Source organism: Cyprinodon tularosa, unplaced genomic scaffold (assembly GCF_016077235.1).
Source record: "Cyprinodon tularosa strain WSP-4 unplaced genomic scaffold, ASM1607723v1 ctg460, whole genome shotgun sequence".
NCBI lineage: Eukaryota > Metazoa > Chordata > Actinopteri > Cyprinodontiformes > Cyprinodontidae > Cyprinodon > Cyprinodon tularosa.
In genome coordinates, this window is record NW_024039186.1 from 54893 (window position 1) to 70356 (window position 15464).

The 15464-nt window shown below is 38.6% G+C and overlaps 1 protein-coding gene across 1 annotated transcript; it reads right to left on the reverse strand.

The window, feature by feature from the left end:
- Positions 1-6757: 6757 nt before the first annotated feature.
- On the reverse strand, positions 6758-14357 carry LOC119793828 (zinc finger protein 271-like). Its single transcript, XM_038301103.1, has 3 exons — positions 14197-14357; positions 11042-11051; positions 6758-9189 (listed from the first exon to the last, which is right to left on the reverse strand). The coding sequence occupies exons 1-3, from the start codon at positions 14323-14325 to the stop codon at positions 7223-7225; spliced, it is 2106 nt and encodes a 701-aa protein (XP_038157031.1). The 5' UTR covers positions 14326-14357; the 3' UTR covers positions 6758-7222.
- Positions 14358-15464: the final 1107 nt, after the last annotated feature.

Below are 15464 nucleotides of genomic sequence, written 5' to 3' on the forward strand. Positions count from 1 at the left end.
CAGTTGCTACCACCACTATGTGTCCCAGTGGCTATGGTGTTGTTTTGTGCTGCAAACAGGTTTTTTTTCTTTTATTTCACACTACAAGGTATTGGTCTTAGTCCCCCTGCGATCAGTCTGAATTCAAATGGCAAAATTTTTCCAACAGAAAAATGAAAAAAGATAATTTTGATGTTTTAGATGCAGTTAGATTTTAAGGACATCATTTTGAACCTTGCAATGTTTTCTCCTTGCAAGGTTCTGTTGTTCTGAATAGTTCAGCAGAGCAGATACCTCATGGCACATCCACACGTTGCAATGGTCAAAATATTTGGATACATTTTTATTTTATTTTTCATACTTCCTTTGCTACTTTTAACAAAAAGATAGGATTGACCTATTCCAATCTAGTTAATTTGTTACTTAATGTGTAAAGATGATATTTCATGTAATTTTTAAGGATTGTATTACTATCCTTTAGAATTCTGTAGAGATGCACAATCCAGTTTTTTTCTGATTATATCCGATATTGGTACCTGCGCTGAGCATATTGGCTGATATCCAGTACAGATCCAATCCAACTGTCGAATGAAAAAACCTATACCTTGAAGTCTGATTGAAGGCTTTAGACTTGACATAAAACAGCGTTAAAAAAGGTAGCAAATTAACACAGATATAAATATACTATAGATTATTTATTAACAAATAAAGTGTAAACTTGCAGCAAGATGAAAGAGATAACAGTTTTGTATAAAGTGCACTTGAACTGGATCATCAATATAACAATTAGCTAATTAGTCAATATAAGATGTGATATCTGGTGCAGGTATCAGATCTGTGCATGTCTGGTTCTGTGTCCCGGATATAGTCATGCTGTGGGGACAAATTCTCATATCAACACGTATAGCAAAACAGCTTGTAAGACTGATTACTACAGCTGCTAAAAATGAGTAAAATCCGTCTTAAACCATCATGCATGACTGGCCGTACTAGAGCCATGAAGATGAACCACCCTGACAGAACAGTGATGTCTTCATCAGGTATGGGAGCACCTCAGCCAACAACACCTGCTCTCAAGGACGTGAGCATCACAGACACTCTCAGTATAGTTTGGAATATCCAACTCTTTTAAGGTAAACGCTACACTAGAAAACACATATCTAGATTGACATGGGGGCAGTTCTGCAAACCCAGTCAGCAACACACAATGCAGACCTTACATTCCACCTCAGGCCGTTTGACAAGCACGCCCACTCTGATTGATGTGAAAACACCATCGTAGGTTATGGGTGGGTAGGTAAACAAGCCGCTAGTCGCACTAATCCACAGGTCAGCCAGGTAAGAGTGACGTGAGACGTCACAACGGTTCAAATACCTGGAATTCCACACAAGTCTGTTCAAACACAGGAAACTCAGAGCAGCAGAGCAGAGGGGTTCAAATGTTTCTTTAGGTTGATTCACTTATTGTCCTCTACACAGCAAAAAGTCAAGTGTTGATTTAACTCTGACAAAGTTGATTTTAACACTTTTTCAGGGTTTGTATAGGTCCACACTCTTAAGAGTTAAATTGACACAATTGAAATAGTTACTTTTTTAACACTGTAACAGAGTTCCTTTTTTTAAATCACAAGGGAGAGTAAAATTAGGTCTGTCTGAACATAACTGTTAACACTGATCCAAGGACAAATATTAACTCCTTTGTTAGAGTTGATTTAACATATTCAAGTGTTGTCTACTAAAAATAAGTCACCTTATGACTGGTAAATCATAATAAAACAAAATTAAAAACAAATATATTTTAGATGCTTTATTTTTCAATTTGTGTTTCCAACACTTTAAATTGTGGTACAATAAACAAACACTGGTCAAATGTCTTGACTTACTCACAGGAGAGCACAAGGGGCTGGTTAAGTTGCCTCACTCATTAGTCTTGAACTCTTGTTTATTCCTTCATATTGTCGACGTAAATATTATACACTTTTGTCTGCGAAAATGTATAAAAACGAATTAATGCAGCATCATAAGAGAAATTAAACACAAAATGTGCTTTGAACATCTCATGAAATGCTCCTACAGAGCGTTTGGCCTGGCATGGGTTGAGGCATTTGTCCATGACTATCTAGAAGCTGTTAGTCTTGCTCTTCTGACGCCCAACAGCAAGGAAAGATGGCTGGAGACCCTGTTCACTCCAGCGATGTTCCTCTTAACTACAGCATGACTAGGATTTAATAAATATACACCAAAACATAAGAAATCGACATACAGCTAAAACCCTTAGAAAACAAAATAAGATTCAATTATCTAACAAAAGAAATTCATTGGATGGCGCACATGACGTGCAATAAATATTTATAAACATTAAACGGAAGCCAAGAGTAATAAGTAAAGTTTGTTTTAAAAATATAAGGAATAGAAAGTACAGATACTTGTGTAAAAATATTATGAGAAGAAGTCAGAAGTAGGAAGAAAAATAAGTAATGGAGTAAAGTATAGACCACTGACGGTGGTCAGAGGGCCCGGTGGTGCCAGTGTACGGCAGCCCCGCTTCTGTCATTGAGCCCCAGGGCAGCTGTGGCTACAATGTAGCTTGCCACCATCAGTGTGTGAGTGTGTGTGTGAATGGGTGAATGAATGTAGTGTAAAGCGCTTTGGTCAAGTCTCCTGACTTGAATAAAGGCGCTATATAAGTACATGCCATTTACCATACCTAAAATGTCATGGTCTTGGTTCTGTTGTTCTTTACTTTGCCCCTTGTTTTCTAGTTTTATTGGTTTAATTCCAGTTTTGATGTTAGTTCTCATGTTTTTCTGTTGTCCTCTGTTGCCCTCGTGTGTGTGTGTTCCTTTCCCCTTGGCTCCCTCGTTGTCTCCTCTCACACCTGCTCCTTGTCAGCTCGTTAGCCCTGCCTTTGTCTCTCTCTGCTATATATGCTCTCCTTCTGCTCTCACTCTTTGTTGGTTCCTTGTCTTTGCTGTCCTCCCATGCTGTGGTCTACGTTCTTCGTCTCTCCCTGACTCCTTGTGTTTTGTTCCCCCAGATGTCTCCATGGTTCTGGTTTGCTTTATATTTTTCATGTTGGATTTTTGGATTCCCGCTCTGTTTCCTGTGTTTATATCATTAAAGCTGCAAGAAATCTCCTCAGCCTCTGCGCCTCTGCATTTGGGTCCTCAGACCACAACTAAACCCTGACATAAAAAGTGTACTTAGGTACAGTCATGAAGTATTTGTACTTCGTTACTTGACACCTCTGTCCCTGACTATCTTTTAAGTTTATATTATTCACATTTTTAATCTAACTATTGATAATAAATAGTAAGACAGGATCTTGTGAATTAAGCTAGTTTTGTTGACTGTTTGTTAGTCCTTGTGCTGCTTTAATTGGGTGGGATTTATTCTTTAGTGAGGATTGATTAAGTTCTTACAGACATTAGGTGTGAATTAAACTGTTACTTTAGTAATACATTGAAGTGTTCAATACTTATTTTAACAAATGTATTTCTTTGTTGAATCCTCCTCTTCAAATAGTTCCCAATATGATTAAAATATAAAACAATACATCTTAGTGTTATGCAGTCAGGTTTAGATTAAATTTCACCCCATTACTTAAACTTTAACCCAGATAGCAAACTACTGTCTATAAACAATCTAGCTTTAAAAACTGAAACACTTTCAAAAGTCAATAACAAAAGGAAAGGGTTTGATGTGACTTGATTATGAACTGAGATTTTTTCTCATCTGTTCCCAGTTTACTGTTGATGAACTGAATGCTGAACTCCCCTACTGGTGGAATTTACATTTGATTCCATACAACCCAGAATTACTAAAACATTATTTCATGATTTTCTATGGAAGGGAAACTTTTTCTCTGTTTGTTCGGTAAGAAACCACTACAAGCAATATTTGGTGTAGAGAGATGAGTGTTTCTGAGTTTTAAAGTGGTTTAAAGTAGACTTTCAACAGCTCTTGTTTAAATGCTGTAGTGACATCTGGTGGAAAACGTCTTCCACCTCTGTTCTTTGGTTCATCCTCATATCTCTGCTCTGGTCCAGAAGGTGTCTCAGTCAAACTGCAAAACTCATTCAACGACAGAGTAAAATTATTGCAGACACTGATGTCTAAGATTAAAATCGAGTCAAATCTCAAATTAATTAATATTTTCTAATCAAATTCTTCCATTCTAGTCCTCCTCTAACATCACCTTGCTGGAGATTAGGAAACCAGGTCCTCTGCTGCTACTTTATCACAGAAACATTGATCAACAGTTATCTCTTATATGCCTTTAAAACCAATAATTCAACATGGAAAACATAAGAGATGCTTTTATTTATAATAGATATAAATATGGATTTATGTTAAAAGAAACACGGGAAAATCTCAAACCTGAAACTGAAATCAAGAGTCAACAGTGGCTTCCTTGTTACTGGTCAAGAAATAACAAAGCAATAAAGGAAATACTATACTATATTTAATGTACCATTTAAACAGAAATTAAAATGAGAAGAATGTTTATGTGGAAACATTAAACCACTGATTGAATTACGTGTACATGAATCCTAAATATTTTTTATTACCTTCATTCAGACATGGGCAATGTGGAGTCAACAAGTCATCTCCATGTCATGTATTGGTTCTACCCAGCCAATTAACCAGGTGAGTCCAATCTTCACCGTGAATTAACCAGGTGAGTCCAATCTGCACAGGTTAATTCACGGTGAAGATTGGACTCACCTGGTTAATTGGCTGGGTAGAACCAATACATGACATGGAGATGACTTGTTGACTCCACATTGCCCATGTCTGCCTTCATTTTTATTACCCCAAGGAGGTTATGCTTTAATCGCCGTTGATTTGTCTCTTTTCAAAATCTAAATTTTGTTTACATTTTCAGAGAAGGTGTGTATTGTGGCTAGCACGATCAAGATCACCATCAGGATCTAAGATTTTAAGATTTCTGGAATACAGGTATTAACTTAAGGTGGTAGTCATAATCTGTTGTAGGAAATGAGCCACTTGGTGGAAGTCTGCGCTCTCCAAGTGTTTTTTTCTAGTTAGATAAAGTTATTAGCACTACAATAAGTCTGAAGGTTCCTAAAATATGGCAAATATGAAGAAAACACAGGTTTTGTATGACTTTTAATTGGTGGTATTAATATCTAACGTTTAGAATAGGGGTGGGTATTGGCAAAGAAGTCATGATTCGATTCGAATCACGATTCACATGCCACGATGCAATTCTATCACGATGCATCATGATACTTGAAATATTGCGATGCTTTGCGATATTTTCACTGAACACTGTAAGAAAAAGATACAGCCCTTACCAGTGGCTGACTGGCTGGGTATGATCTGGATAGTGTCTTCAATGTATACATAAATGAAAGCAACTGAATTCATACATAGCTGTATTTATTGAAATGACTTTTGGAGGTGTTGCCATGAAAACAAATACTGGACACAAATATTACTATTACTGGTGTGGACACACTGACAAAAAGATCTTAGGATTCATCAAACTTAAAATAACAAAATAAGGATAATCAGTGCTGTTTACATGGCCTCAGTGGTCCTTTAAACCAATGAAATGAAAACATTCAAATGTATGACGTTTCCCCTTTTGCAATTTATGTGCGTCATATCAATTTCGTTTTTACCTTCTTGGTTTTTAAAGCCAAAATGCATCCAAGCATCTGACTTGAAATGGGATGGAACCGCGATGTCGCTACCCGATCCGTACCGGTAGCACGATCCGTACCATCAGCTCATTTGCGCCTGCGCGAACAGAATAACTTCCGGGTCGCCAAAAAATAATGTAATTACGGTACTGAAAAAACTTTATTTATATCCTTAAATAATTAAAGAATACTAAACTACATTGTTAAGACAATATTGAAGACTTTTCTGGAAGAAATGGATGCTTTTTAAATTCAATCCATTGTATTGCTTGACGTCGTCATCAGACATGCTAAGAGCAGTCTGGGAATATATTATGAAAAACTGCAGGTCACGAAAGGTAGCAAATGAATCCATTGTGGAATCAGTACTGCTGGAGTGCATAGTTAAGTACAGAGTAAATCAAATTTTTAAACAAATTTAAATATATACGCTGTGTGACGTATATTTGCGCATGCTCAGAGCAGTCAAAGTAACTATCACAAGGCGATTGAACTTTTTTATGTATTTCTGTTTTTTTATTTTTAGAAAATGCAATATTGATGAAAATACAAAGATATACAAAAAGAAACCCATGCTTCTAAAAAATACTAAAGAATAAAAAAGTAAGAAAAAGGAAATATTGCGACCGGAAGTTATTCTGTTCGCGCAGGCGCAAATGAGCTGATGGTACGGATCGTGCTTCCGGTACTGATCGGGTAATGACACGCGGGGCAAATTTTCATAGTGTCCTCCATGTTTTATTTCATATGACTCGTCGCAGTATCCCACGGCCGGACATGCTTGTGACACAAGGCAGCGGGCGTCAACACATCCGCAGCGACATCTGCTGGACTGGAAGTTGTATTCCACTTGGTTTGGCTGATGTGTACCAACCATTCATGTATTTTATTTGTTCATTTTTTTTTTTTAAATAATCGATTCTTGCCTTCAAGAATCAATGCAGTAGATCACAAAAATTAGAATTGCGATCCATCGCCATGACGATTATTTTGCACACCCTTAGTTTAGAATCAATGCAACTTATCTTTATTTTGACATTTTATTTTATTTTTTCTAATTTTTAGAAAACAAAATTTTTAATAATAATAAAATATACTCTCAATGTTTTTGTACGTGTCATTAATGAAACCTTAGAACAATATAACATTTTAAGCAAAGTTTGTCTGACCTTATTCACAATGTGCTATTTTTAGTAAAAACAGTCAGCATATTTCAAATAAATACTTTATTTTAGGAAATTTAAAGAGTGTTTCTTTTTAGAAATCAAAAAACGTTAATCGGAAAAGTATAATTTCCGGTCGGTATGTCACAACTTAATCCAGAAATTACAGAATAAAAACTATCATAAAATAGTTTGATAAAGAAGATACATTTTTCAGTTTATTTCTGTTTCTTTCAGCTAAAGGCTTTTATAACAGCAGCTTTGTTCTCTTGTACAGGCCAAAACATCTTGTTTAGTTGTCTGGTTCATTTTTGCTTTTGCTTATTCCCATTCAGAAGAACAAAGCTTCATCTGTTACATGTTTCCTGTTCAGCGGTTAATGAAACCAGCTTGTACTGATATGGTTCCTCACAGCTGAATGAAGCGTGGCTGGTGGCCCTCCTCGCTTCTGATTGGCTCTGTGCTGTTGTGGACCTTCATATGGACGTCCCTGGAGCGTTTCTCCTGGTAGCTTTTCCCACAGACCGGGCAGCTGTAGGGCTTCTCTCCAGTGTGGGTCAGCAGGTGTTTCTTCAGGTCGTTCTTGGTGACGAAGGCCTTCCAGCACAGGTGGCACTTGAAGGCCCGCTCCTTCTTGTGGAAGCGGATGTGGGTCTCCAGGTATCCTTTGGTGCTAAAACTTTTGTTGCACAGGCTGCAGCTGAACGGTTTCTCTCCAGTGTGTGTCAGCATGTGTGCATTCAGCCCTCCCAGTTGCCTGAAGGCTTTCCCACAGATGCGGCATGGAAACGGCTTCTCCCCCGTGTGAATCCTCATGTGCACCTCCAGGACTTGTAGAGACGACAGACTCTTCCCGCAGATCTCACAGGAGACACGGCTGACAGGTCGATCGGTGGAGTGCTTCCTGATGTGCGCCGTCAGAGAGGTGCTCTCTGTAAATGTCTTCCCACAGAACTCGCAGATGTATGGGCGCTCCCCACTGTGGATCCTCTTGTGTCGCCGCAAGGCGCTGGGACGTGGGAAGGACTTCCCACAGATGCTGCAGGGGTATGGTCTGATGCCCGTATGGCTCCGCATGTGGGTCTCAATGTTCTGGAAGGTGTTTCCACAGATGTGGCAAACCTTACCTTCTTCCCTGTGACCCTGCAGGTGGTGGGTCAGCGTCTCAGATGGCGGCAGACATTCACCGCAGACTCCACAGACAGACTCTGAGGAGTGGCTCTTAGCATGCTTCCTTAGATTTCCTTTGCCTTGAAAAGTCTCCCCACAGACTTTGCAGGAGGATGATGGATAACCTGACATCTTGCCATTTTGACCGTCTGCGTTTCCACTCTGGTCGTTCTCTTGAGACTCGGTGTCTGCTATACTGCTGACGTGTTGACGCTTGGAGCTGTGGATCCTCTTGTGTCGCCTTAGGGCGCCAGGTCGGGGGAAGCGTTTGCAGCAGATGGAACAACGGTACGGCCTGAACCCTGTGTGGATCCGCATGTGTGTCTCCATGTTCTGGAAACTCTTTCCACAAATGGTACATGTCCCACCGGTCTCTCTGTGAGACTGGAGGTGAGTCTGTAGGCCGTCTGATGAATCTAGCAGCTTTCCACAAACTCCACACATGCATTTGGAGTCGCTACTGTGTGTCTCTGCATGTTTTGTTAAGAAGCCTGGGCGGTGAAATGAATCCCCGCAGACTCTGCAGCAGAGCGAGGGGTTTTCTTTCTGACTTAATGTCTCTGACTCATCATCCTGTCTTATATCATCCCCTTCCCTCTGATCTCCATGTTTCTTTAGGTGCTCCAGCTGGTTCTCAGCAAACGTCATTCTACCGTTCTGGCGGGAGTTGAGCTTCCCTGTGCTGTGAATCTTCTTGTGCCTCTTCAGGGCTGCAGCTCGTGGGAAGCTCCTGCTGCAGATGTCACAGCTATAGGGTTTCACCCCGGTGTGGCTCCTCAAGTGTGTCTCAATGTTCTGAAACATCTTCCCGCAGACGTTGCAGGTCCTGCTTGTGCAAACGGAGTCCCTGTGGGAGCTGAGGTGCTCTGATAAGTCTTCTGAAGCCTTGAGGCGTTTTCCGCAGACTCCACAGAGATTCTCTTGGCAGTCTGCATGCTTTTCCACATGTCTCACAAGGTTTCCTTTGTGACGGAATGTTTTACCACAGATTACACAGCGATAACAGGCGGGTTTATCTGAAGAGGCAGTCTGACCTTCTTCATCTTCTCCGTCTCTTTCTTTCTTGTCTGTGTTTTTGATACTGATCCATTCCTCATCACTCTCAGCGACAGAAACGTCTGAGGAGGCAGAACTTACTGGATCGGACGTCAAACGGAGGCTTTCATCTTTTACGGGCATCTTGACTGCAGAGGAGCAGATGGGAACTGAAAGAGAGAGATACTGTCTTTAGCTTATGCCAATAATTCAACTTTTTCCCCGCATCTTATTACATTTTTAATTTCTGATTTGATTTGACGAGATACGGTCCAACACAGGCCATAATACGGAGGTAGATGGAAAATGCTAAGTGATGTTTTGTGTTTTTGAGGAATCTAAATGGTTTGGCACACATGTCTGTTTTATGGACTTTAAAAAAACACAATACAAGTAATACTTCTGTTGCTTTGCTTCCAGTCATTAAAGACAAGGTAGATAAACTAAACAGTGTGCATAACAGTGGTGATTTCTCACTGAATACTAGGGAGGCTAAAGCTCCACTGTAATTTTTATAAAATTATTGGTAAAATATGTATTGAAAAACTTTGGAAATATAGTTATTAATCTGGACTAAACATGCGCTAAAATGCTTCTGATTATATTGCGTATAGTACGTATCTCTCCTGGAGCAGAAGGACGCTGATGATCAGCCTCTATGCTACAGGTTTGAGCCTCTTATTTATTGAGGTAAGCAGCGAGAAAGTAGAGCCCTAAATGGATAACACCCAACAATATGTCCCTTCCAGGGAGGCTAAACCTCTTAGAGGATCTATGGAGCAGGAGCTGGTGGTGAAGCTGGCTGCTTGATGCTGATTGGCAAACATACTTAAGGATTTTTGACTGACAGTGGCCAGACAGCAAGGAGGTTTTCCTCATGAGTCGAGAGGGAAAAGTGATCATTCAGTCAGAACAGTTATCAAGTGCTGAACTCTTACTGGAGTTTATTATTTCAGAGCGCTTCACAGCAGCTATTTTCCCCTGTTGTATGTTTTATATGTTTCAACATTTGTTATGCGATATGTGACGTTTGCATCTGATTAACACAATTGAGCCTCCCCTGTTTCAGAGAACAGCAACAGCCACTGGTACAAAACTACAGACCAATTGCTCTTGCCAGCACTCTTTAAAAAGTGTTGAGACTGTTGCTTTCACTATATTAAAAATGTTTGTCTTGACAAGTGATAATCACTTTGGATTTAGAAATAAGGCATGACACAGAAGTGCATTTATGCACTAAAAGAAATTGTGGGAAAATATTTTAGGTTTAGCACTTCAGTTTTTCTGTGCATTATTGATGCTATAATTGGATTTCATTAAGTAAACCATTCTAAGCTATTTATAGACGTATGCCAAGATATTCCATATGGATCCTTGTCTCTTGGAATGCAAATTAACTCATGTACATAAAATTGGATAAAGCCATCTCAGAATGTTTTCGTGTTTGTAATGGTGTCCGAAAAGGTGGAATTCTTTCTCCAGCTCTATTTAATGTTTACATTAATGATTTGTTATCACTGTTAAATGGTTATAGGACAGGGAATTTTGTTTTTGGTACATCAGTTATTAACCACCTCATGTGCGCAGATGATCTGGTGATGATCAGCCCATAAAGTTTGGGTATGCATCAGCTGTTAAATCTGTTCTGAGTTTGGGATAGCATATGAAATTATGTAAAACACCACAAAGAGAAATATAATGATTGAGAGAAGCAAGGAGGACAAGGATGTTGTATTCCACGTATGTCATATATTTGGAAACCTATCATGCATGAAGAAAAGTTCCTGGGACATTTCATCACTGATGACTGGTGTGATAAGAGACATTAAAAAGCAATATTGCAAACTGTATTTAAAAGCAAATATGCATCTATATGAATTTAGAATGTGTTCTCCTAATGTGAGATGTACAATATTCAGAAAACCATCTGTAGACCCACAGTGGCCTAAAAGGACACCTTTGCCTAGTGCTTAGGGAGCCCAGGTGGTACAGTCAGTTATTTGTGGATGCTCATATACCCACCTGTGAGGCACTGCAAATATATTTAATGTTTAAATTTATGCAGCAAGAACTTCGGAGAATTTGAGTAATCAGGTTTTGAAAAAACCCCTATTTGAGCAGCTACAGTATATACACTAGGGCTGGAACAGTTCACAAAATCCACGGTTCGGTTCGGTTCACGGTTTCGTGGTCACGGTTTTCCGTTCGGTTAGGTATATATTTATTGTTAGCATGACATGTTGGTCATGTTGCTGTTAGCATAACAAAACGTGTTGCACAATGCTTGCACACTGTTGCACTTTTATCCACAACTTTCTTTCCATTGTCATCGTAGGTCACTCTAAATGCAAAGTGGTCCCATACAGCAGACCTATAAAGTGCTGCTGGCGCGTCTTCCAACTCCTGTTCTTTCCCACTCGCCATACCCACACAATTCTCCACAACAACTGATTTTTTCTGCTACACCCGGCTACGCTGCTTCGCTTCTTCTTCTTGTTTACTACTGGTGGTTGGCTTTGGTCGCGGTACCGCCACCTTCTGCTCTGGAGTGTACACGCTTCGCTTATGAGAAAAAGGAGTAGCGCATGAACCGAACGCAACACACGCGAATCGAACCGAGACAGTCGAACCGAACGGTTCGGAAGGTTTTCATAAACCGTTCCATCCCTAATAGATGCTCATCTGTTCTGAGAAATCACCAGTTGGATAGAATCAAAATTAAAGTCTTTTTATATTTTTACATCTTGTTTTTGTTGTTGTTTTTCTTTTTAACCAAATTGGACCTTTCCTGTGTCTGCAATAAAGAATAGAATATGACTGGTGAGAGGAGAATATAAGTGGTGAAAGGTCCCATGGTAACACTGGAGGAGCTGCAGAGATCCACAGCTTAGGTGAAATAAAAGCATCCCTTTATGGAAGCTGGGTGTGAAGAAATTCATGGTTGAAAGAAAGAAAAATTCTGATTAGACGAAAAAATATTTATAGGCTAGAATGACCCAGTTAAAGTCCAAACAGAAATCCGAATGACGAGACCTAAAAGTTACAACTTAGTTTAAAGAAAGCCAGTTTGGGTTATCATAAAACATGATTATCTTTAAGTTCCTTTTTACTTTCTGTTGGTTTCAGAATGAAACTCTTTTTGTTTTTGTTTGTTTAATGCTGGTTTTCTTTATTTGGTGCTTTAGAATAAAGTCTACAGTGTGTGTTTATAGTTCCTGGAAAGATAATAGGACTCTTGGACTTAGACCTCGAAGAAAACAGGAAATTGGTATCAGCCAGGCATCAGTAATAAAAATGTTTTTTATCACAATCAGGACAAGAGAGGAATGCTGCAGAAGAATTTCAGATGTGCAAATAAGTCCATTTTAGTTTTGGCATAAAACTTTATTCTTGGTTACTTTGTACAGTTTAAGTCTAGTTTTGGTTCATGTTTAAATCACTGCTACTCAGAATCAAATAAAGTAATGATGCTATCATTTGATCTGGGCATATTTTTAGCCTTGTCGAAGCAGCAGGCTAACAGATTTCTCAGAAATTGTAAATGATGAGATGAAAAATAAACAGATGAAATCAGATATCTTTCTACAATGTATGAAAAATCCAACCAACAGTTTTTCCTCTCATTGAAGCTTCAGGTTTTGAGCATTGCTTTACAAGCTGCTGATACAGAGTCAGGTTTGTGGTATATAGAGTTTGAGTTTTTTTACCTAAACTGTGGCACTGCATTGGTAAATTGTTTCCAACCTAAATTTCAGCACCCTAATGTGTTTGTTCCACATTAGGGTGGAGTCCTTAGCTGAAAGAAGACCCATTTTTTCCTCCGAATGTAACCATGATCTCAGCAGACTGCATCAAATGTCTCTGAAAAAAGTTGCAACCTATGTTTTTGCCTTACAGACTAATGCTTCTTCCTTTCTGAGTGGACTTATAGCAATCATCAGTGCAGGACTTGTTACACTGTGGAGAATGAAAGATATGGAGGCGTTTTGCTTTTCTTCCAGCTTTGCCTCACATTTCACATCTGGGACAGAGACTCGGTTTCCTTCCTGAATGGTATAAAGGCCGGACATTTCAACTGTGTTTAGACACATATCATTACTTAACAGATCATTATAGACATCAGGCATCTGGAAACTGAACCTATGGATGAAATAACATTTTTTAGCTTAACGATTCTCTCTCTGATATTTCCATGGGTGTGTCTCTAATTAACTTATAAGCTGTAAATTGACTTATCAGAGGCTTACAAAGTTCTTAAAACATCACCAAAGCTCTCCCAAATGTTTAAAAGTCATCATAATCTTATTCAAATGTTAAAAAAAGAAAATTTGAAAAAAAAAATCTATTACTCTGTATTTTTGGTAACCATGTTAATTAAAAAGTTATGTTAAAAAGTTTTTGTGAGACTGAGAGAGTTGTCTCTGTAAAACGCCTTAAGATGACAGGTGTTGTGAACTATATAAATAAGGTAAATTGAATAGAAAACACTAAATATCTGGTGTCAAATGCATTTAGCTTATTAATCCTTTTTTATAATCATCTTTATTAACGGTTTCTGGTGATAATATAGAACGGAAACTACAGCTTAAGCACCTCAATATTCCTGCAGCTCAGTGTGTGACATATGGCTCCCACCCTCTCCAAATTTAATAAACAAAAAAAAATGGTGGTTTAAACAGAAATCTTGTTGGAGGATTAATGGCAAACCAATTCTTCTGCGACTTACAGTGACACCGGTCACTCAGAACTTCTCAGTGAGAGGATCCCAGGTGGTCTAGGCTACATTAGTCTAGGCCTGAGCAATGTGCAAGGAGATATAGACGCTGTTTGCTGCCACTGGGTGTCAGGAAACTATGAAACAGGACACAGCCAGTCCACATCAGTTCCAGTGCTTCTAATAAATACCTGGGAGTTTTGTTCTCCCACCATTTGACATTAGAAATCACTACTCTAGTTTTTCTCAAGCACCAGATATGCGGAGCATTAAAAAAAAACAAAAAACAACTCAAATTCAATTCAATACCAAATTAAATAAGTCAAACAGAATTGTTATGCAATAAAATACAATTTTAATGAATATTAGTTAAGTTTTATATCAATATATATAGAATTTTTATTAATTTTTACATTACTGAATATACTTTGAATTAAAGAGGAACATTTACCTTCAAATTTACCGAGCTGGCTTCACCGCCTCGACTCTCCAGCGCTTCCAAAATGTCTTCACTGACTTTAGAGAGGAGCTCAGACAGTGAGTCGGTCAGAGACCGGAGTCCGAAGCTCTGAGAAAACACTGATAGATTCATCCCGGGACTGGGTCCCGTAGTTGTTGTTTCTAAATCAGTCCGGTTCATCAAAGGACTGATCGCAGGTCACAGAAAGGAGGAGCGCCCCCTGCAGGAAGGAGGTCGCTAAACACGCCCAACGATTTCAGTGGGTCATTTCCACTAAACATTCACAATAGTAAAATAAAAATAGTGCTTTTAGTATTTACACTTCATAGATGTCTTCCACCTTCTTTGAAAAAATGAAAATTTTCAGCTGTTTCAACTTTACAAGGAGGTCACAAAATATGATTAACTACCAGAGGACGAATAATAAACTTACTGGGGAACAGCCAGCCCATTATGGGACTACTGCTCAGTTACCTAGGAAACACAGACTAATTAATCCAGAACTAATGGGTAGTTTCACTTTACTTATGAGTAAACAAAAATATTAGTTAATGGTCAGCTAGTTATTAAGTAATGAATACTCCCACAGTAACTATTTCATATGATGTTTCACTTTACTCTAGGGTAGATAAGCCTCAGAAAATGGTCAGCTACTGAGCAGGTCATTATTTGGTCCTAGTAAATACATGAAATGTTGCTTGACTCAGAAAATTAAACAACATAATAGCAAGGCAATAATTTGATACTAGGTAAAGTATTGTTTCGTCAGCTCTGACTTCAAAGGTTTAGGGTTTATTTAGAGCCAACGCTGAGTATTTATAATCTAATCTTGGGGTAATGAACCAGTAGTCTCTAAATAAGCACCGGTTAACTATCCTTTAGTTCCTGACTAGTTTCTCTTTGGTTTTGTTATTAACTATACTTTAATTTCTATTTAGTAACTCTTTATTTTCTTAGTAACTACAAATTAGTTCCCAAATGACTCTGTGTCTCCCCAATAATTCAGCAGCAGTCACATAATAATGATGGGCTGCGTACGGCCCAGTAAGTATCGGTTAACTACTCATTAGTTTCTTATTAGTCCTCTAAGCATTCAAACCAGACATTATGCACTTGAAATAAGACACTGCTCTTGTTTTTTTCTTATTTTAAATGGAAATTGCCTTAATCCATTTGCAAAATGTCTCACTTACCTACTCCTTTCAAGAAAAAAAATGCACTTAAGAACTGACTTACTTAGATTTATATTTTTTGCAGTGTGTTAACAGCAC